This window comes from Canis lupus, chromosome 15 (assembly GCF_003254725.2).
Source record: "Canis lupus dingo isolate Sandy chromosome 15, ASM325472v2, whole genome shotgun sequence".
In the NCBI taxonomy this organism is placed as follows: Eukaryota; Metazoa; Chordata; class Mammalia; order Carnivora; family Canidae; genus Canis; species Canis lupus.
The window spans coordinates 43,718,175-43,740,365 of NC_064257.1; the positions used below are offsets into that span (position 1 = coordinate 43,718,175).

General features: G+C 35.0%; 1 protein-coding gene across 11 annotated transcripts in view; it reads right to left on the reverse strand.

Moving 5' to 3' along the window:
* The window catches only part of ANAPC10 (anaphase promoting complex subunit 10), a 267,966-nt gene that overhangs the window by 159,127 nt on the left and 86,648 nt on the right, over positions 1-22,191 (reverse strand). For 6 of the 11 annotated variants that reach the window (XM_025439379.3, XM_035698741.2, XM_025439378.3 and 3 more), the window contains one exon: positions 20,657-20,934. The exons of the other annotated variants lie outside the window; for them this stretch is intronic. In XM_025439379.3, coding sequence (XP_025295164.1) covers positions 20,704-20,934 — 231 coding nt within the window. In that variant the 3' untranslated portion in view covers positions 20,657-20,703. Of the gene's footprint in view, positions 1-20,656; positions 20,935-22,191 lie in introns of those variants that run through there. 11 annotated transcript variants of the gene reach the window in all.

The window sequence follows — 22,191 nt, forward strand, 5'->3', positions numbered from 1 at the left end:
TGTGAGATAACTGGCTAGCCCATAGGGCTTTGGCTTGTCTATTAAATAAAGAAATTTATCTAAGTGACTTTGAGAGCTAACATTCCATAATTCTATCTCACTTTTTCTTTCAGTAACTAGTAGTTTAAAGAACCCTGGGTAGAGCCACATTTCCAATTGTTGTCTCCTCAAGGAAATCTGATTTTTTTCTTTTTTTTCTAAAATAAAATCTATGGAACAAGAAAAGCTGAAGACATCTATTTTAGCTTTATTCCTTTAGGGGAGTATTTAAAGAATGAAACCAGGAATGGCTGCTATTTAAGGCAGCAGTCATAAAAAAAAGAAGATAAAATTTATGATTTAGAAGAAAATTGTCTTTAATGAAATAATGTCCCATATGAATGCATCTTCTTTTTAAACCTATCTATGTAGGTATAAATACCATGCCAGTATCCCTGTGTTATAAAACAGCTCACAAAAGAAGGGACCCTATAAATGAACTATTTTTATCGCAGGTAAGTTTTTTTTAGACCAAAAAACCCCACCTAGCTGTGGAAAGGCCTTGGGAGTTGAAAATCACTCCTATGTACTACCTAAGGGAAAATGTAATTCTCAGCATTTCCAGTGCAAGCAACAGAAAGAAGATTAAAATTTTCTTAATTGTTGGCCTGTGGGGCTGAAAGAAATACAGTGTAAAGGCCAGATACTCATTCTGTTTTTCTCTATAAACAATGACAGGAAAGACAACACATTTAATCAATAATTTTCAGGTCAGGGAAAGGAGAAGTATACAAGACATCTGGTTTTATAAAGAGAGTCTGATGGGGGAGAAGGAATGAGTTGAAAGAGCAGGTTCTTGAACCAAGTTGAGTGGCTTACCTCTTTGTCTGAAATGGACAGAATACTTTAGCTAGGTCATACAGAAGGAACTGAATCCCTTCTCCAGGAAGTAGCCTACTCTTAAGCTATGGTAGGATTAGACTAGCTATTTCTAAGTTCCTTCAAGTCTCTTTTTTCACTGATTCCTGGAACTTTCAAAGACTTATCCAAATGAAATACATGTCCAGTCTGAAGGCAAGTCTGCCACAGAAAAAGCCTCCTGTCACATGCAGTTCCATCTCGCCTCAATCAGTTTATTCAAGATTCTGGCCTTTCAGGCTTCTGAGCTCAAATTTTCATCTCAACTACTCCACCTCCTAGAAATACCTAATGGACTATTAAAGAATTGGCAAAGAGTAAAAGAAATATTTCATAACTGGTATTTTTATTTTGGTTAGAAAAATTCACAGGTTATTTTAATTCACTGCTATAGTTCTTAGTCCATTTTAGAAAGGCAGTTAGGGCTAGAATTTTTTTATTTAGCTTTTCTCTAGATTACCTGCAAATCATTTAAAATGTATCCCCAGTTGGTCCCACAGTCAATTAACGGTTCTTTGCAAAATCCATCTGTAAAGATTCAGTATAAAACACATTTTATTTCCCATTTTGTTTGTGATCCTAAGTTATTTCGTGCCTCTGCTTAGACTAATCCTGACCTAATTCTCATAAAAATAAACACAGTGATGTTAGAGTTCACAACCTTTGAACCAACGCACCACAGTTGCATTGTTGGCACTAACGCTACTCTTGTGGGATGACACAAGAAAATGCAGAGCACCTAAATCCTAGGAAGATGTGACTTGAAGTGTGTGCAGTTCCCACTAAATGAAGAAAGTGTTTAAATCTTACAATCCTGAATTAAGAATCTCCTTCTGTATCCTGTTGAAATGTTCTTTGAAGTTGGCATTCATTACATGCTGACCATCTAGCAGCAATAAGTTAAATGTCTGTTTAGTGATAAGGCCTCCACCTTCTCCATTCACACTTGATCCTGCACTTCTGAGACACAGAACATACACAGGAAGAGAAAACAAAGTCAGTTAATGGAAGTAAACTGATAATTTATTAACTAATAATTGTCCTTCTCATTAACAATAATGGTCCTGGGGCACCTGGTTGGCTCAGTGGTTGAGCATCTGCCTTTGGCTCAGGTTGTGATCCTGAGGCACTGGGATCGAGGCCCACATCCGGCTCCCCACAGGGAGCCTGCTTCTCCCTCTGCCTATGTCTCTGCCTCTCTTTGTGTCTCTCATGAATAAATAAATAAAATCTTTAAAAAAAAAAAAACAGTGATGGTCCTAATAATTCTATTAGGTTTCAAAAAGTAAATAATATGAAAACTCAAAAATCCACATTAAAATAGAACCCTTTCATTGGCATTTGGTTAAGCAATGAGTTGAAATAAGGAAAGAGCACTAGGTTAAGAGTCAGAAGACCTGGGTCATGTGCTGCCTTGCGGTTTTAGTTTTATCTGTTTTATGGGGGTGACACCCACCTTACCTGCCAGACAAGGCTGCTTTAAGCATTTAAATGAGACAGTGGGTATAAATGAATGTCCCTTGTAAACAATAAAGTGCTTTAGATAACATATGAATAATTCACATTCCTCCTATGTGTACAGAAAATGAAGTATGTTTTTAAAAAATTTTTTTTTTTTAAGATTTTATTTATTTATTTATTCATGATAGTCACAGAGAGAGAGAGAGAGGCAGAGACACAGGCAGAGGGAGAAGCAGGCTCCATGCACCGGGAGCCCGACGTGGGACTCGATCCCGGGTCTCCAGGATCGCACCCTGGGCCAAAGGCAGGCGCCAAACCGCTGCGCCACCCAGGGATCCCTTTTTAAAAATTTTTTTTTTTTAAGATTTTATTTATTGAAGTATGTTTTTTAAAGAAATTTTTATTAAAAAGTTTCCAAAGGACCATAAAAGATTTCCAGTGTAATTTTCTGTCCTTATCAGAAACATAGGGAAGGGGATAGCAAGGTAGCAGCTGCCTAAGGGATCAGAGAACAGAGCAAAATCTGTCATCAGGGAGAGTACTGAAAACACTTGAATCTTTCAAGAAAGTTTGAAGACAACAGATTAGCAGTTTTCCACAAGACCCAATTTCAATTTAATTACTGATTTTATAACAAAGCTGCAAAATAGTCATAACAAGCAGAGCTATTTATCGGTCACCTCAGGGTACTTGTCTTTTAGATTGGCCCCTTCTCACATCTTCACAATGTTTTTGGACACCTGCAAAATTCTGAAGGCAAAAGAAAATGTCTCTTGCATCCCTATTCATGTCTCTGGGTCCTATGACCCAACATTATTATTAATTTATCAGTAATTATTAATTTATTAATAATGATTATAGTATATTCATACTCAGATTAGGCCATATTTAGATGACAATGCTAAATTGGCTATATGAAGTATTTCACTTGAGACTAGACTAACTCATTTATGATTTATTGAGAATCCAATGAAGAGCCCTAAAGGTCTAAATGCTTCAGGCCCAGAATTATTTAAACAAGCTCAAAATAATTAAACACAAGCCTCAGTATGATACATAAATAACAGTTCAAGACAAAATTTGGAGATATGTTAAGTTTCTCTAAGAAAGCCTGGAGGAAAAGAGATTCCTTGCTCTTTTTGTTTTTGTTTTTGTTTTTGTTTTAAGATTTTATTTATTTATTCATGAGAGATACAGAGAAAGAGAGAGAGATATAGGCAGGAGGAGAAGCAGGCTCCCTGAGGGGAGCCTGATACAGGTCTCATCCTGGGATCCTGGGGATCACAACCTGAGCTGAAGGCAGAGAGACGGTCAACCACTGAGCCACCCAGGGGTCCAGAGATTCTTTGCTCTTTATGAGGCTCAGTTTAAATGAAATCACATCTATTTATTCTCAAAGTTGTAAAGTCACAAAACAATCACGCAAGCCCCTAATTCTGCAAGGGGTCACAGGGAGAAATATAAATACTTTTCTCTGTATTGAATCAATCTTTCCTGCTTTCCACCTCTCTGTCGCTCCATCCTTCTCCTCCGTTCTTCCTTCTTTTTCTTTTTCTAAAAAGCAACAGACTTAGTCTATAAAGAAATAGAAGCAGTACGGTCTGGTCACCTTTCCATATTTCTTTATCCTTGTGTCCCCATCCTGCACCGCCCTGTCTCCTCACAGGAGTGATACGAGAGGGAAGGTTTTATTTGTTCAGGTCAAAGGTGGGAGTCCCAGGATAATACTATCGTTTTAATAGTCTTTGTTATGACAGAAAACATAAAACCAGAGGCCGCATACCTATCTTATCCACACATACCATCAACATCAATAGGTATGCTCCCACAGCCTCAGGCAGTGGATTCTAACAAGCATGCTGCCCTCCAACCACTCCTGCATCCTGATAACCCAGCTAGCTTCTGACTGCTCATCCATTCCCTGTTTTCTCCTCTTCTCTACTGTTTCTAAACACAAAACAGCTAAACCCTACATTTGATCACAGCTACATGAATGTTTCTGATGCTTAATATGAAATTATTCATTACTGCAATGTGGTATCAATACTAGATGATGTTTTATAGACAGAGACAGACGAGAGAAGGTAAAGTTACTTCAGTAAATATTCAACTTCATCATTTAGTAGCTGTGTGATTTAGTCAAAGCAATTAATCTGTTTCCTTCATTCAAAGAAAGGGAGAATAATAATTATGAGATTGCTATAAGGGCTAAATATGATAATATATAAAGAATGCTTCAGAATGACTGGCACAAAGAAAGCACTCACAAAGTGTTAATTATTTTTCATGTTGCTGTGAGGACAAGAGGCAGTCTATGGAAGGCAGCAAGTAGAATGCCAGGCCTCAGTAAACAACTCAAAGAACCTCGATGGCTCTACATATTTCAAGTGTTAAACGATGTGAGTGAACAAGATCACTGAACAGCAACACTTGCAATGAACGTGAACAAAGAGAATCAGCAAGGAATTTGATTGTGAAAACACTTGAAAGGGCTTTCTTAGTATATTAGATCATTCAGCTTTAACCTGTGGATATTCTGGATAATGTTAGAATTATTCCCCAGGTTGGAAGTAGCATGATCACTGGATAGGCTGAAGTATGCGGTCAGTCATATATTTAACAGGCATGTGGAAACAAAGTCTAATATAGAAAAAACTAAAGATATGATACAATTTCATTATAGTGATAATTCCCTTAACAATCATTTTTATAATGAAATACTTCATATATTTTTAAATGAAAAGAATACACATATAAATAATCTCAAGGTTACTTTCTCAGACCAAGATAAAAAGGCTAGTCTTCTATCAATACTTAGAGTTAATTTTTCCCTTTGTGCCTCTGAGTAGAATTTTGATGCGGCAAGGTCTAGCAACATCAGAATTTTAAATTAAATCAAAAGAGAAAATATCCTATTTTAAGGCCACTCAAACTGTGAAATTCAATGTCCTTTAAAAAAAAATCAAGGATATCTGGAAATATGTGGAGAAAAAAACTCTATAGATGGGGAAAGAATTCAAGATTTGAGCTTCAGCAATACAGCAGACTATACATTAAAAATATCTTTTGCAAAAAAAAAAATATATATATATCTTTTGCTAGCTTAGCTGGAAATGCTGAGACAAAGGACAGGAGATGAGACCTTGGCTCTTGCAAGGTGGAGAATTGAAATTAAGATCCCTGCATAAAACTAGAAGGGCTAAAATCTCAGTTGGGGGCAAAAAATCTCCCCACCAGCAAAAGAAGACAATAGACAATAGGGAAATTGGTTTATCTGTACTGGGGCAAAGTAAATCCCTTCCTTAGGTATGTATCATCTGGACCTGCACAACACAGAGAATTGCATTTATGTCACATGTGGTCTAGTAAGCCACAAGTCAAAAAATTACAAAGAACTAAGTCCTCAACCAGGGATCTCCAATGAACACACACAGAAGTAAACTCAAAACAATTCTGGAAGAACACTAACTCAAGCTGTACAGGAATTTTATAGATAAATTCATAACCCAAGATTTAAGACAAAAGAGACAATAAAAACAGTGGATTAAAACACCCAAGAAATTAACACAATAGAAATGTCTAAGAGACCACAAAATAATGACTAAAAGAATTATGTATCTTAACTAATTAGTCCAAAATTCTAACAACTAATTCAAATCTGCATTCCTTAACATACATAAAAATGAAAAATGTATGAGCAGCCATTCATGGAAAGATTAATAATTGCATTTTGAGGGAAAGATCAGGGCAAACCCAGAAATAGGAAATATTCAATTATTTGCCACTGAATTACTCTGGCACCATTTAAGAATATAAAGTTGTAAATGCACTTAATACTTAGCTACTGTAGGGTAATATGGCCTCCTTTTGGCAATGTGTAAATTGAGGCTCTTTCATCAAAAGTACCTGCAAAAACAGTGATGTGGAGCAAGCACCTACATAGGATCTGGAGGTTCCTGGTCTACACATCAAAGCGAACATAGTACTTCGAAAGATGGAAGAGGTGGTGAAAAAGAAAAATGTTATACTCATCTTTAAATTTATCCTATATTTAACTAATTGTGATGCTTTATAAATTAATAATCAATATATCGAGCATGGTCTCCTTACCTAATTTATTATTCTGAGGCCCCCTATAATAGATACTTATGCAAACATCTCACCATGATATTTATATCTGTTGGTTGATTTTCTTTTACTTAAACCTCCTCTCAGCCACAGTAAGCAAACAAGGAATTCTGTCTATTTTATATTTCCAATCATCCTTGCCACTTCCAGTGCCATATTCCTATCTGGCTTCTCATCACATCTCACCTGGGCTTTTCATTTAGTCATCAAATATTTCATTGCAAGCTTACTATATATCACGTACTGTTGTTCCAAATGCTGTTACTATGATGTTTTCAGAACCTATCTTTATTCCTTCCAATGTGACCTGTTCCATTTGAACCTTACTGATTTAACCATCTTAAAATGTGTATCACTTACCTATCTGTTCAAAATTCGTCAAGGGTTCCCTTAAAGAAGATACAGGCCAAACTTTTCACCTTGACATGAAAAGGCCCTTCAAAATCTGGCCCCACACTACCTTTCTAAAGTTTTCTCTCACTTCTCTCCTAAATGTTTACTTATATTGGTTTGAGAAGCAATATATTCCATGGCTTCTTGGCCTTTTGGTTAAGGTCAGGTGAAAAGCAATAACTTCTTTTTTTATTTTTAACTTTTTTTTTTTTAAGTGATCTCTAAATTCAACATAGTGCTCAAACTCATGACCCTGAGGTCAATAGTCCCATGCTTGTCTAACTGAGCCAGCCAGGCACCCTAAGAAGCAATATCTTCCAAATAAGCCATATAGATTTCTTCCTCCCAAAACACCAAACTGAGTATAAAACAAATCCAACTATATTCAATTTACAGAAAACATATAAGACATGGTCAAAAATAAAAGAATGGAAAAATACATAAATTCAACACAAATCAAAAGAAAACTGGTATAGCTTTATTAAATCAGAAAAGTAGATTTATGGGGATGCCTGGGTGGTTCAGTGGTTGAGTGCCACCTTTGGCTCAGGTCATGATCCCAGGGTCCTGGGATCGAGTCTCACATCGGGCTCCCCACAGGGAGCCTGCTTCTCTCTCTGCCTATGTCTGCCTCTCTCTGTGTCTCTCATGAATAAATAAAATCTTAAAAAGAAAAAAAGAAAAGTAGCTTTATGGCAAAAAAAAAACAAAAACAAAAACCCCACAACCATTACTAGAGACAAATAAATACACTCATTATAGATGGTTTGATTCATCAGAAAGATGTAACAGGGAATCCCTGGGTGGCTCAGCAGTTTCGCGCCTGCCTTTGGCCCAGGGCAGATCTTGGAGTCCCAGGATTGAGTCCCGCGTCGGGCTCCTGGCATGGAGCCTGCTTCTCCCTCTACCTGTGTCTCTGCCTCTCTCTCTCTCTATGTCTATCATAAATAAATAAAAATAAATCTTTAAAAAGAAATAAAGATCCAACAATTCTAAATGTGTATGTACAACAGACTCAATATATATATAAAAAGAAAACTGACAGAATTACAAGGAAAGGTAGACAAATCCATAATCATGCAGATTTTCATACAGCCTTATTAATTGATAGAATGAGCAGATAAAAAATCAGTTGAATATAAAATAGTGGATGACATAATTAACCTGATCTAATGAACATATATGGAGCACTGTAACAAAAAACTGTAGTATATAATTTTTTTAATGAAACACTAATAAAAATTGAGCATATGCTGGGCTTTTAAAGCAAGTTTCAACAAATTTCAAAATATGTTCTCTAACCACAGAGTAATTATGCTAGAAATCAATAATAAAAATACTTTAAAGGGCACCTGGGTGGCTCAGTTGCTTGAGCATCCGACTCTTGATTTTTGGCTCAGGTCATGATCTCAGAGTCATGGGACTGAGCACCTCAGTTGGGCTCTGCATTCAATGGGGAGTCTGCGTGAGATTTTCTCTTTCCCTCTCCCTCAAATCCTCCTCCTCTAAAATAAATAAATATTAAAAAAAAAAACTCAGAAAATCACCATATATTTGGGAAGAAAACTATGAAATATAATTCTAAATAACCCATGGGTCAAGGAGAAAAATTCTAATAGATACTAGGACATATTCTAACTGAATGACAGTGGATAATTATCAAAACAGTTTTTGCTGAGACTAATGAAAAGAAAAAAGATATCACAAATAACCAATATCAGGAATGATGAGGGACCTAATAATATGGATCCTACAGACAATATAAAGATCATAAAACGATAATCTGAATAACTTGGTGGCAAAAATTTGAAATGTAGATGAAAGGGATGAACTCCCAGAAAAATACAAATTACCAAAACTTACACAAGAGGAAGTATAAAAATCTAAATAGTTCTCCATTTATTTAGAATTAGAAATCAAACCTATAATTATGTATTCACAATGAATTCTGTAAATCATTTAAGGAATTATTCTAAGCTCATACAAACTCTTCCAGAAAACAAACAAAAACTTTCTCACTTATTTTATGAATCCAAAATAATTCCCATACCAAAATATGAAAAGGAAAGCACAAAAAGGAATATAATAGGCTAATATCACTCATGATGTGAAAACCATTGGTGCACATGGATGACAAATTTCTAAACTAATTTTTACCAAACCAACTCCAGTGATTCATAGCAAAAAATAATGCCTATAGTCAAGTTGGATTTATTCCAGAAAGATGGTTAATTCAACATGTAAAAATCAACTAATATAAATTCAATATAATAATAAAAAAGAAAAAATCATACAGTTATAAGAAAACTATAGCTATAAGCAGTAACATGGACATATACTACAAAAATCATGCTGAGTTAAAAAAAAAATCATGCTGAGTAAAAGAAAACCGACACAAAGGACAATATATATTACCTTTACATATACATATGAACATAATTCTATTACATTAAACAGAGGCGAAACTCAGTTGCACCATTTAATTCAGGGTAGAAGCTAACCTTGGAGAGGAGGGAAAAAAGTGGTTGAGAGGGGACACAAAGAGAGCTTCCAGAGTACCATGGTATTCTAATCTTTGGCACGTACATAGGTGTCCACCTTGACGTAATTCATCGAGCTGCTGTTTCGTACATTTTACTGTATCTGCATTATGCTTCATGCACACAATTAAAAGGATAGGGGCTTAAAAAAGAAAAAAATAAAAGGAAAAAGGCTGACAAAATCAGCCAAAGATTATTGTAGCTAGGACTCAGGTGCCCATCTAATTCTTATACAATCAAGTTACTTCCTTCTAGCTTGCAAATAATGAAGAAAAATTTTCACATACAGAACCTTCCCATTAAAATATTTCCTCTTATGATTTTAACCAGCTACAGAGTATATGCAAAATGATTATTACTATTTAAAAGAAGCTCCTTTCATTATATTGTTTCTTTATATCACTAGTATATCTCATGCTTCAGTTGACATATCTTGAAGAATTATAGTATGAATAATACTGTTTCAAAGACTTCTTCAGTTTTAAAACAAGGCTCTCTTATTTTGAATCCAAAAGTAATTAGACATAAGATAAGCACAAACTGGACCCAAAGGAATGAAGTTGTGTTCTACTAATGATGATTCTGTTTAAACACACAATGTGCCATATTCCAAGAACTCAAATATTTTTGTAATGGCCACTTGAGAGCCTTATTTGGAGCTGTGTATGATTTCTGATGGTCTTGCTTACAAGTGTATTTTTCTAAGAATTCCACTTACTATCTAAATCTCTGGAATGGAAGGAGGGAACCTGGAATAATGGATCCAAACTGGATGGACATCTCTGAGTCAATCTCTAAGGAATGCTCTTCTGCTCTTCGGAATAACACAGAATTCCACCCAACTTTTTACCCCAGACAAACTTCTGATAACCTTCTCCATGGTTCAATCTTAGATAATTATATGTGACAAATATTAGCTAAATGCTTTAATTTACATTAAATTGTTTCAAAAAATAAGGATTTTACTTCACAGTCTCTTTTACAACTTCTAATGGTGGTGGGTGTTACACTACTCATATTGCCTCTCTTCCCCTCCAAAGTTTTAATATAGCATTAAATATAAGAATCATGGAAGAATTTGGATATAAAACTATAACAGGGTAAGATTAAATTTTCACCACACCCTACCCTACCTTTTTTCCACTATGTACCTTAAAGATGTTACAGATTACTCAGGTTAGCATCCCACTGTACTATAGTCTGAATATAATCTCACTCCGTAAATTTGTGCAGTTGTCCATCCCTAAAATGCCTCCCCATTTCATCTCTACTTAAATTTACATGTTTTGGAACTAGAATGTAAATTTAGGAACACTTCTTCCCCACTTCTGATGATTCCTAACTGTAAGGAAGCTCAATTCCTTTACTCTGAGCTTCTCTCCACCCTGTCACACTGGTCCTGAGGAGGTTAACATCTGATTTTAAAATACAGGAAGAACAATTGAGAATATATGGCTCTGTTCCATCCTCCTGCTTTGAGACAGCATCCTGCCCCATTCAGTGTGCAACCAGCTACAACATGAACCTTAGGGATTTATTATTAGAAACCCAAATTAGCTAAGACTTAAAAAGACATCCATCAGCCTTCAGGAAAGAAGGTAATTATTTCAGCCTTCATCTTCACTATTTGTTTCTCAATTTGTATAGAATCAAGGAAGGAGGCCTCTTCAGATAACGCTGTATGTATGAGTGTCTATCTCTTCCACAGGAATCTTACAACTACACTAGGCATTAGCGAAAATCTGTTTCACTCGATTATTATTACTTCCAACTGAGTATGTGTGAATGTCCCTAGCCATCATCAGCTAGACTATAAATTCTTTATAAATAAGAAAACATGTTTTCTCCTTATTTATATTTTACACAGGATTTAAGGCATTCAATAGTACATGCTAATTGTTTGAAAAAAGATGCAGCATTTTTCTCCTAGAAACTATAAGTAAAACAATTGATCACAGCATTGTAAACATCTTTTTATTTGATAGGAATGAGCAATCAAGTATCCATAATAAGTAAAGCATGACACTGTGGATTATTCCCCTCTATGTAAATCTTTGTAAAATGTATGCTTTCTAGCCTTAGTGTATTTCCTAAGCCAAACTACTTATCTTTCTTCATTGGCACAGTATCACTATCTTGATCAGTTATTAGAGATCATCTAGAACAGGAACTTCAACTCAGTGGATCAAAATAGAGGAAGTTTACTCTTAGTGGCCCAAAAGAACAACATTGAAGAGAGACAAGTTTGGAGCTAGCAAAATAGTGCTTATCATAAAATTCTGAAGGGTCAAGACAGGACATCAAGTAGCTACCAGCAGCTAAGGGATTCCGACCTAGATCAAAAGTGACAATGCGCCTAGTAGACTGGCTTAGACCTGGTTAGACACAGTAAGTGTGGAGCTTCTCTTCTGGCATGATGCTCATTTCCTGCTTCTGGGAATGAATGTGTGTTTTAAAGAATTTACAGGGCTGTTCTTCTACTCCTAGCTTGCAACACTGGAAAGTTTTATCAAGTATGTTTTCTTTTTTGGTAAGGTTGAAAAATACAAGAATTAAGAGTTTTGATATCTTGCATGAGCTCAAAAGGACAACATAGTTAATAAATAAAAAGGCTATGTTAGTCCCCACCCACTTTAACTATCATGGCCAAGGTATAAGTATATGGTAGATGATAAAATGCAGATGCTAAAAAGGGGTTCTAAGGTTACCACACAGGCAGTGCTGCAGAACTAGTGGTTATCTTCTCAAGTCCAGCAGAACTCACAAAGAAGGGGGAAAAACAGCCATTTCTTCCCCATAGATTTCTCAGATTAAACTACATGAGCCGAAGACAAAATAATAATAAAACCAGCTACTTTTTGTTGGATACTGCTATTTGCCACACACTGTGCTAAGTGCTTACTTTTATTATCTTACTTAATCCTCTGAAGTAAGTACTGCTGTTATTTCCAGCATGCAGATAAGGGTGCCGAGGCTCAGAAAGACTGTGTGAGGCAGATGCTGCTTACTGTTTACCTCTTATCTATTCTCCCTTCTTCCTGGCAGAGAGAATACTGTTTGTAGTTTTTTGTTTTTTTTCAGGATGATGTATTTTGTCCTAGAAAATAGTAGTTTGGGCAGCCCGGGTGACTCAGTGGTTTAGCGCCACCTTCAGCCTAGGGTGTGATCCTGGAGACCAGGATGGAGTCCCATGTTGGGCTCCCTGCAGGGAGCCTGCTTCTCCCTCTGCCTGTGTCTCGGCCTCTCTCTCTCTCTCTTTCTTTCTCTCTCTCTGTGTCTCTCATGAATGAATGAATGGATGAATAAATAAATCTTTAAAAAAGAAAGAGAATAGTAGTTTGCCATGAATGAATGAATGAATGAATGAATAAAGAAATAAATAAAATCTTTAAAAAAGAAAGAAAGAAAATAGTAGTTTGTCTAAGGCAACAATGATAATCATGTTCCCTGCTTTCCCAGACAAGCTTGCCTCTCTTTCAGGTAGAGACAGCTGTGTAAGCCAGTTCTCACCAACATGATATAAGCAGCACACTGGAGATTCCTGGGGATAAAGGAAGATATGGCCAGTGCTAGTCTTCTCCCTTCTCTCTCAAGTGCCAATGTGAGAGTTAGGATGATAATGACTATTTTTTGACCTTGAGAATGACCTAAGAATTCTCAGAAAGCCAGTGTTATTAAGCTGCTGGACCAATGAAGCAAACATGGATCTCCAGACCTTTTAATATACAAGAAATATAAAAACTTATTTAAGTCACCGTGGCAGGGATTTCTATCATTTGTAACTAAATGTAGTCCCGACACAGTGATTTTGTGAAAATGAGATATAAGATGCAAAAGTATGTCAATGCAAGATCTTAGAAAAACAAGGTGTATTTATTTCATGCTACTGTATGTTGAGAATTGTAATAATGCAAACCATTGAGTTCCTGTCTGATTCTGTTGTCAAGAGTTATTAGCAATACACACAATATAGCATTTATGTGATAATATAGTGCTGGCAGAGCACATAAGTGCTAAGAGGATTTAGAATAAAAGAATTATCAAAATACACAGCATTAAAATCAGATAAGCAAAGGCATTCAAGGGAGTGACTCTTGAGCCAGTTTGTTTAGGAAAGTGGTATCAATTGGTAGAACAGTGACAACACTAAAGGCCACTAGATGTTACATATAAAATACTAAAAATGAGAAGGAGGGAGTTGTGCACAGAAGACAGACAAGCATATTTGCTGGGCTAGGTCGAGAAGTCTGAGGATAATGAAAAGGTTATAAAAGAGGCAAGGAAGATGTATGGCCTTGAAGGGATGCCAGAGGACTTCGGGTTTATTTACATAGGTAAATTTATATAGGTAATGTGGAATTAGTATAGATTTTACAGAAAGCCATATGATGGAATATTGTTTGGATAATTTTATCTTAGCATAAACTAAAGACTAATGGTCCAGCTGGGAGCTTCCTGCAATTGGCCTACAGTGATATAAATGGAGTGAAACTAAAAGTGAATGTGGAGAAAGTATCTGCAGGACTTGGGGTTACCGAGTATGGGAAGAAGAAGAATCAAAATCATACCTGACTGCCAGTCTAACAATTGAAAATTTCAAGACAAAAAAAATGAGTTTTATTCTAAACAGTCCTAATGACTGAGAAAAAAAACTAAACATCTGAAGAATACGTTACTTGCATCTCCTAGTAGTTACTGAATGCTACCTTAAAAAATAAGCACTCTTTTAAAATAGCGAAATTCCTTTTCTTTGTCTTTGATAAACACCTGAGTGTGTTAGAACTTAAGAGCTGGATGGCTTGTTATCATTCTCCTTTTACCTAGACCACCCCTGCTTCATTCTGTAGCCATATCCATTTAACATGTGATTCTCACAAATTTTAACAGTTGAAAAACAAACAGCTGGCTGAACTCTCTGCTTCAGTCTTTTGGATACTTTGCTTCTTGGTAAGTGATCAGTATTTTGATACTGCTGTAGTAATAACAGGAAATGATCTGTTAAAATCTGGATCTCCCGCTATAGATGTATGCCAGGGTAAAGAGGAGAGCTAGTCTCAGAATAAAGTCTATAAAAACAGTTTGGGAAATTACTCCTAGGACCACAGGGAGAGAATCATAATTTACTCCCAACATCAGAAAAGCAAATGCAAAGTGGAAGAATATCTTATGATGATCACTGAACTTCATCAGTGGAAAGCTTACGGCCACAAACCCGTCATTAAAAAAAACTGAAATGGTAAATGCTAGAGCTTCTGTAATACAGGAGGTGAAATATCATTTCCTGAAATAAAAATTCAGCCAGGAAAAGGTTTCATAAGCAAGTAGAACACTTCTAGATTGGTCCAACTGTAATTTTGCCTATATGTGCAAAATAGTAAGTGGGTTCTATTCACCAGAAAGGACAAGAGAAGACAAACGATGGTAATGGGATTAGCCACAGAATAAAGAGAGGGTACTTTCACCTAAGGAGTCATAGGAGAAGTGGGGAAAGCCAAAATAATGTGGGCAAAAGAAAATAATCTTGGTGTTATGATGGCTAAAAGAACAGAAGGCATGGTAACTAAAATTGCTTTTCAAGATTGTCAGTGTTTTAATTGTTGGAAACTTTCAAACAAGAGTAAATATACAAAACATCACTTAATTCTGAAACACAAATCATCTGTTTCAAATTAATTGTTACTCATAAAAACAATGACAGTCTGGATTCAAGAATAGGCTTGAAAAGTAAATAACTAGATGATATTACAAATAGTCTTTCTTTTAAAAATTCCACTTTCTCCACAAATGTCTTAGCTTTACCTCCATCTTCCTGAAGAGGAAGTCAACTCTCCCTTCTACCCCCTTGCCCATCAGAGATTTTACCACTCTAATTTCTGATTTGGCTGAGTAGAGAGAGACTTATTACTTCCCCTAATAGACTAGAAGCAACTGGAAAACAAGGTCTGCATCAGATTTACCTTGGTTTCCTGATTAAATCTAAGTTAATACCCAAAATCTACTAGTCTTTTTTAGAGTTGTGTATTTATTAGTATTCAATGAACTGCTGTATTTTAAAATTCCAGTTTTTACAGTTTCTTATAATATTTCCCCAGCTAATAAACTCATTTTCAAAGTATCTTACATTTTAGATTATATGTGAAATTTAAAAATTTAAATCTTAAAACTGCATGGTTTGGGATCCCTGGGTGGCGCAGTGGTTTGGCGCCTGCCTTTGGCCCAGGGCGCAATCCTGGAGACCTGGGATCGAATCCCATGTCAGGCTCCCGGTGCATGGAGCTTGCTTCTCCCTCTGCCTATGTCTCTGCCTCTCTCTCTCTCTCTCTCTCTCTCTCTGTGTGTGACTATCATAAATAAATAAAAATTAAAAAAAAAAAACTGCATGGTTTGTCCAATACTCAAAAGCATATACTGATTATAAATGAACGAGTGAATTAATTTGCTGTCACTGTTTTATTAACTGTTAAAATGGCTCTTCAATCTTAGGTTTTTTATATTCAGATCCTTTCAGTAACACATAAAACTACTTCAGATCTAGCATCTTTGAATGATTACTATGTGAAACAGGTAGAATAAGCTATTTTTAATCAGCTTTATTGAGGTATAATTGACATGAAATAAACTACACATATGTAAAGTGTATAATCTGATAAATTTGGACATATGGATATATCTGTGAAACCAGTATCACAATCCAGATAATGAACATAGCTATCATTCCCCAAAATAGTCCATCCTTTCTTACTTCTCCACACTTCCCATCCTATACAATCATGGATCTGTTTCTGTCATATGATATGTTTGTATTTTCTAGAATTAAAAAAACAAAAACAAATTGTATATACTTTATTGTATGGCTTCTTTCTCTCAGCATAATTATTATGAAAATTTATCCATGTTGTTGCATGTATTAATTTTTCATTTTTATTGCTAAGTAGTATTCTATTATGTGAGTATATGAACATTTGTTCATATATTTTCCTATTGATCAATATTTGGGTTGTTTCCAGTTTTCAAGTATTACAAATAAAGCTATGAATATTCTTTGTATAAACACACTTATTTTTTTCTGTCGGGTAAATATCAAGAAGTGAAATGACTGGATCACATAATAGGTATATGTTTATTTTTTTAAAGATTTTATTTTATTTTTTTTTTAAGATTTTATTTATTTATTCATGAGAGACAGAGAGAGAGAGAGAGAGAGAGAGAGAGAGAGGCAGAGACACAGGCAGAGGGAGAAGCAGGCTCCATGCAGAGAGCCTGACGTGGGACTTGATCCAGGGTCTCCAGGTTCACGTCCTGGGCTGAAGGCGGCACTAAACCACTGAGCCACCCAGGCTGCCCTATGTTTAACTTCTTAAGAAATTACTGAACTATTTTACAAAGTGGTTATACAGTAATTGCAATTTCACCAACATTGGGAGGTCCAGTTCCTCATCTTTGCCAATGCTTGCAATTGTCTTTTTAACAGCAGCCAGGCTAGCAGTTGCAACATGGTATCTCACTGTGTGTGTTTGTTTAAGATTTTATTTATTCATGAGAGACACAGAGAGAGAGAGACAGGCAGAGACACAGGCAGAGGGAGAAGCAGGCTCCATGCAGGGAGCCTGATGCGGGGCCCCAATCCCAGGACCCCCGGATCATGCCACTGAGCCACCCAGGTGCCCCTCATTGTGGTTTTACTTTGCATTTCACTAATGTCCAGTGAAGCTGAGCATCTCTTTACAAACTCATTTGCCAATTCAATATCTTCCTTGGTAAAATGACTATTCAAATTTTCTGCTTACTTTATTGGGTTGTGTTCTTTTGAGTTGTAAGAATTCATTATATATTCTAGATACAAATCCTTTGTCGGGTATATTACTTGCACTTTTAAAAGAGAAATGCAACTACTTTAGATAATTATCCTTTGCCAATATACATGGTCTATCTGTATCTTAAATAATCCTTATAAAAAGGGATGCATTATCTCCATAATACTCAGCTACCAAGTTTTCCCATGCCTAATAAAGGTGATCAGCCAGCTGGCATATAAAAAATAAAGAATAAGAGTAGAAATAGAAAACGTACTGATTTTCTCAACATTCTTCTTTATCCCTCCTGATTTTAGGAGCCTCTTAAACTATTAATAGGAGATAACAGAGTGGATCATGTAAATGATAATTAGTCCTCTTCCTTGTTTCTTCTAAGCAAAATTTTAAGAAGGATTTAGCAAATAGTAACATTACTAATAAAACCTTCTGTACTTTTTATTAGATTTCTCTCTTTTCCTAAGACCCTATGTTTACATGAATGTTTTCCTTATTAGACTAAAGCAAAACATTAAATACAGTACCTAGTGAATACTGCCATTATTTTCTTGATTCTCTCCTTTTCTTTTTTCTTTCTTTTGTTTTGTTTTGTTTTGTTTTTGTTTTTAAGTAGGTTCCATACCCAGCATGGAGCCCAACATAATAGGACTTGAACTCACAACCCTGAGATCAAGACCTGAGCTGAGAGAGACACTTAACCAACTGAGCCACCCAGGTGACCCTCTTTCCTTTTCTTTTAATTCTTATCCATATGTTTTCCTCTCTTCTACCATTTCCAGCATCACACATCTACATTTGGATTAATGTGCTGATCCGAAATGAGTCTTGGTTACAGATTTTTTTTGGTGACGCTAGAGATCACCTACCGTGCTTACTTCAAAGAAACAAAATGAAAATAACAATAAAACTATTTTTGGAACTCATAGAAAGAACAGCAGAGATTCTACTGAGTGAAAAAATGAAACCCTTTTTTATAGTATTCATGTAAATTAGTACTCCTTGCCAGAATAAAGCATATACCTAATTATTTTTTAAACTTTACTATTTAATGGATTAAAGACCTAAATGTGAGACCTGAAACATAAAACTCTTAAAAGAAAACACAGGCAGTAATCTGTTGAACATCAGCTTTAGCAGCGTATTTGTGGATTTTTCTCCTCAGGCAAGTGAAACAAAAGCAAAAATAAAATATTGGGACTATATCAAAATAAAAAGCTTTTGCACAGGAAAGGAAACCACCAATAAAACAAAAAGGCAATCTACTGATTGAGAGAAGATATTTGCTATGATATATCCAATAAGAAGTTAATACCCAAAATATGTAAAGAACCTACACAATTTAACACCAAAAAACAATCTGATTAAAAAATAGGCAAAGCGACTGAATAGACAGTTTTCCAAAGAAGACACTCAGATAACTAACAGACACATGAAAAAATGCTCAATATCACTAATCACCCAGGAAATGCAAATCAAAGCCATAATGAGATATCACCTCCCACCTGTCAGAATGGCTATTATCAAAAAGACAAAAAATAACAAGTGCTGACAAGGATATGGAGAAAAGGGAACTGTTATGCATTGTTGGTGGGAATGTAAATTGATGGAACCACTATCGAAAACAGTATGGAGGATCCTCAAAAAGTAAAAAACAGAACTACCATAAGGTGCCTGGGTGACTTAGTCGGTGAAATGTCTGCCTTCTGCTCAGGTCATGATCTCTGGGTCCTGGGATTGGATCCCACGTTAGGGTCCTGGCTCAGTGGGGAATCTGCTTCTCCGTTTCACTCTGCCTCTCCTCACCACCACCCATACCCCCCCAGCTCATGTGTGCACACACTGTCTTTATGTCTCAAATAAATAAATAAAATCTTAAAAAAAACAAACAAACAAGAACTACCATATGATCCAGCAATTCCACTGCTTTGGGTATTTACCCAAAGAAAACAAAAACACTAATTCAAAAGATATATGCAACCCTATGTTTATTGAATGATTATTAACAATAGCCAAGATATGGAAGCAACCTAAAGTGTCCATCAGTAGTTGAACAAAGAAGATGTGCTATATAAATACACATGATAGAATATTACTCAGCCGTAAAAAATGAGATCTTGCCATTCATGATATCGAGGGACCTAAAGGGTATTATGCTAAGTGAAGTAAATCAAATAAAGAAAGACAAAGACCATCTGATTTCACTTATATGTGTAGTCTACAAAACCAAACGAACTCTCAAATATGGAGAACAAACTGGTGGTTGCTAGAGGGGAGGGAGTTAGGGGGATGGGTGGAACAGGCAAATGGGATTAAGAGTTATAAAATAAATAAAACATGGAAATTAAAAGTACAACACAGAAAATATAGTCAATTACTTTGTATGGTGATAGATGGTGACTACACTCATCCTGGGGAGCACTAAGTAACATACAGAATTATCAAATCACTATGTTATACACTTGAAACAAACAGAACATTGTATGTTAACTATACTTCAATTAAAACAAAAAAAGAACGAAAACTTTACTACTTAAGAGTTCAGTCTACCCAGCAATGCAAGAACCACCAAGGAATCTTTCCCAAACAATTAACCAACCTGTGGAAGTTCTTGTAGCTAAACAATGATCCTCCTAAAAAGTAATAGACATATGGGGGGAAAAATGATACAGAATCAAATCTAATCATTTTAAACCATGGAAAGAAAACACATTTAAGTTCCTTTAAAATATTTTTATATACAAAGAACAATTTTATATGCTTTTAAAATTTTTAGGAGAATCATTATCCCTCATTATGCTTCAGTGTCAGATACAAATTTGAAATGAACTCTTCTATAAGCAGCAGAACTGGGATAAATAGCAGATGATACTAGCAATCTCTGACCCAATATCAGGATTTAAAGAACCCTGGGATTAAAAGTATTTCATGGAAGTAATTATGTCACAATTAACTATATTCTCCAAATCAGAATGGTTCTCATAAGACATCTAATGTTAAGGTATTTTGACACTGTTTTTTAAAAGGTCCCATATTAAAAAAAGAAGCTTCCTCTAGAGAAAGGAAAAAAAATGATTTTGGCCTATTAAAGATAGTATCTATTGATAAAATATTGTTCCCAAACATGCAATAAATTATTACCTAATGCATGTTCACTGTATGAAATAATCACTTAGTAAAAAATTGTGTATCTCTTAAAATTTTCAGTTCAATTGTTTTTCTTTTGATATACTGAAAAATTTAATGATTGGCTTTAAATCTTTTTTTAATAATGTAAAATATGTAAGCTTTATTATATGTTAAAGAAAATAAAAAATAGGATGACCCAAAATTTACTCATTAAAGTTACAATAAAGTACTCTTCGATGAATACAAAATTGCAAAATAATTGATGCTTTTCTCAATAAAGATTCCAGATATATTTACTGATGAGATAAAACAATGATATGTTTAATGACTTTTGTTCTGTGTTAAGGTCACCTTATTGAACGATACATCATGAAATCGATAGTTGTACATCTAGGAAATTTACCAATGGAGCTCTCTTCCACTGGTGTGTATATTTTAATTTGTCTCATGTGGGTGTCTCTTCCATTTTGGTGATTGGCTAGAACAGCAATCTGTATCATGAATGTGCGAGTTGGCTTCTTATGGTTATCAGTTAAGGGAACATGAATCCAGCCACTTGGTTCCACCAATTCAAGTTGCTGCCAAGAAAACAAAAGTCAGATTATATTTTTACCCAATGAATATAATTTATTATAATGAATACATTTTAAAGTTGGCTTATAATTAACATTTTGCTCACTGAGAGAATGACAGTATAACAACCATTACCAGTTATTTGGCATTTTTACATCATGATCCATTCTTACACTTGCTAATAAGCACTCTACATGTACCATGTTATAGACAAAATAAAAATAGATATATGCAGTCTTAGTGTTTATAGAAACTTGTATACCATTCAAGTTCAGAATCAGACATGTATTAATGTATATAGCCAATGGAAGACCATGTTGATATAAGTAGGAAAAGAATCTAACGTTACATCTCAGGTATACTTTATTTCAAGGACCATACCTAATATACCCGAAACACATTTAAGAATAAATCAGATTATATATAAACTTCAAAAAATATTAACAAAAGAAAATCAATAATTAAAAAAAAAACAGACAGCTTTTTTTTCTTGAACAACAGTAAGTGATTTATCTAGTCTGGATGATATTCTAAGCCTAAAATCTAGATTTTTAATAAGAAATTCCAGATAAATTTTTTTAATTCTTAATTTTATTTTAATCAAGAGTCCAAACTATCCTTCCTTAACAAGGGAAAGAAAATCATAAGTCAAAAGGTAAACCTAAGTTTCTAAAATTTTTTCTTTGAAGTAGTTTTTAAAAGATAAATACTGATTTCTAAATTATCTTAATTATTGAACATATATAAACTATATACATCACCAAAAACACAGGTTTACCTCAACAACACAACCAAATGGCAGTGTCAAAGAATCTAAATCTGGATTCTATGAGTTACTCTACTAAAACAATTAATTGAACATGACTGTATCTTCTTATTTTCCTTTCCTCTCTCCCTTCTTTCTTTTTTCTTTCTTTCACTTTTTCATTCCTCTCCTTTTCCTCCTTCCCTCTTTCCCTTCTTCCTTCCTTCCCTTCTTCTTCTTTCTTCATTCTTTTATTCTTTTTTTTTTTTTATGGAGGAGAAGGGTGGGTAGATACAAATAGAGATGTGGACAAGACAAAGAGAAAAGGAATCCTATGAAAAGGTAGTTATTTTTTTAAGACTGAATGATTTCTCCTTTTAAGTACAGAATGTAAGAATGAATAAATCTCTACTCCTCATAGTATTTTTAGTCAGTGGTTGTTGTTGCTTTTAAAAAACTTGTATCAGTGCTAACTTACCTTTAAAAAAAATAGGGGAGGGGATCCCTGGGTGGCTCA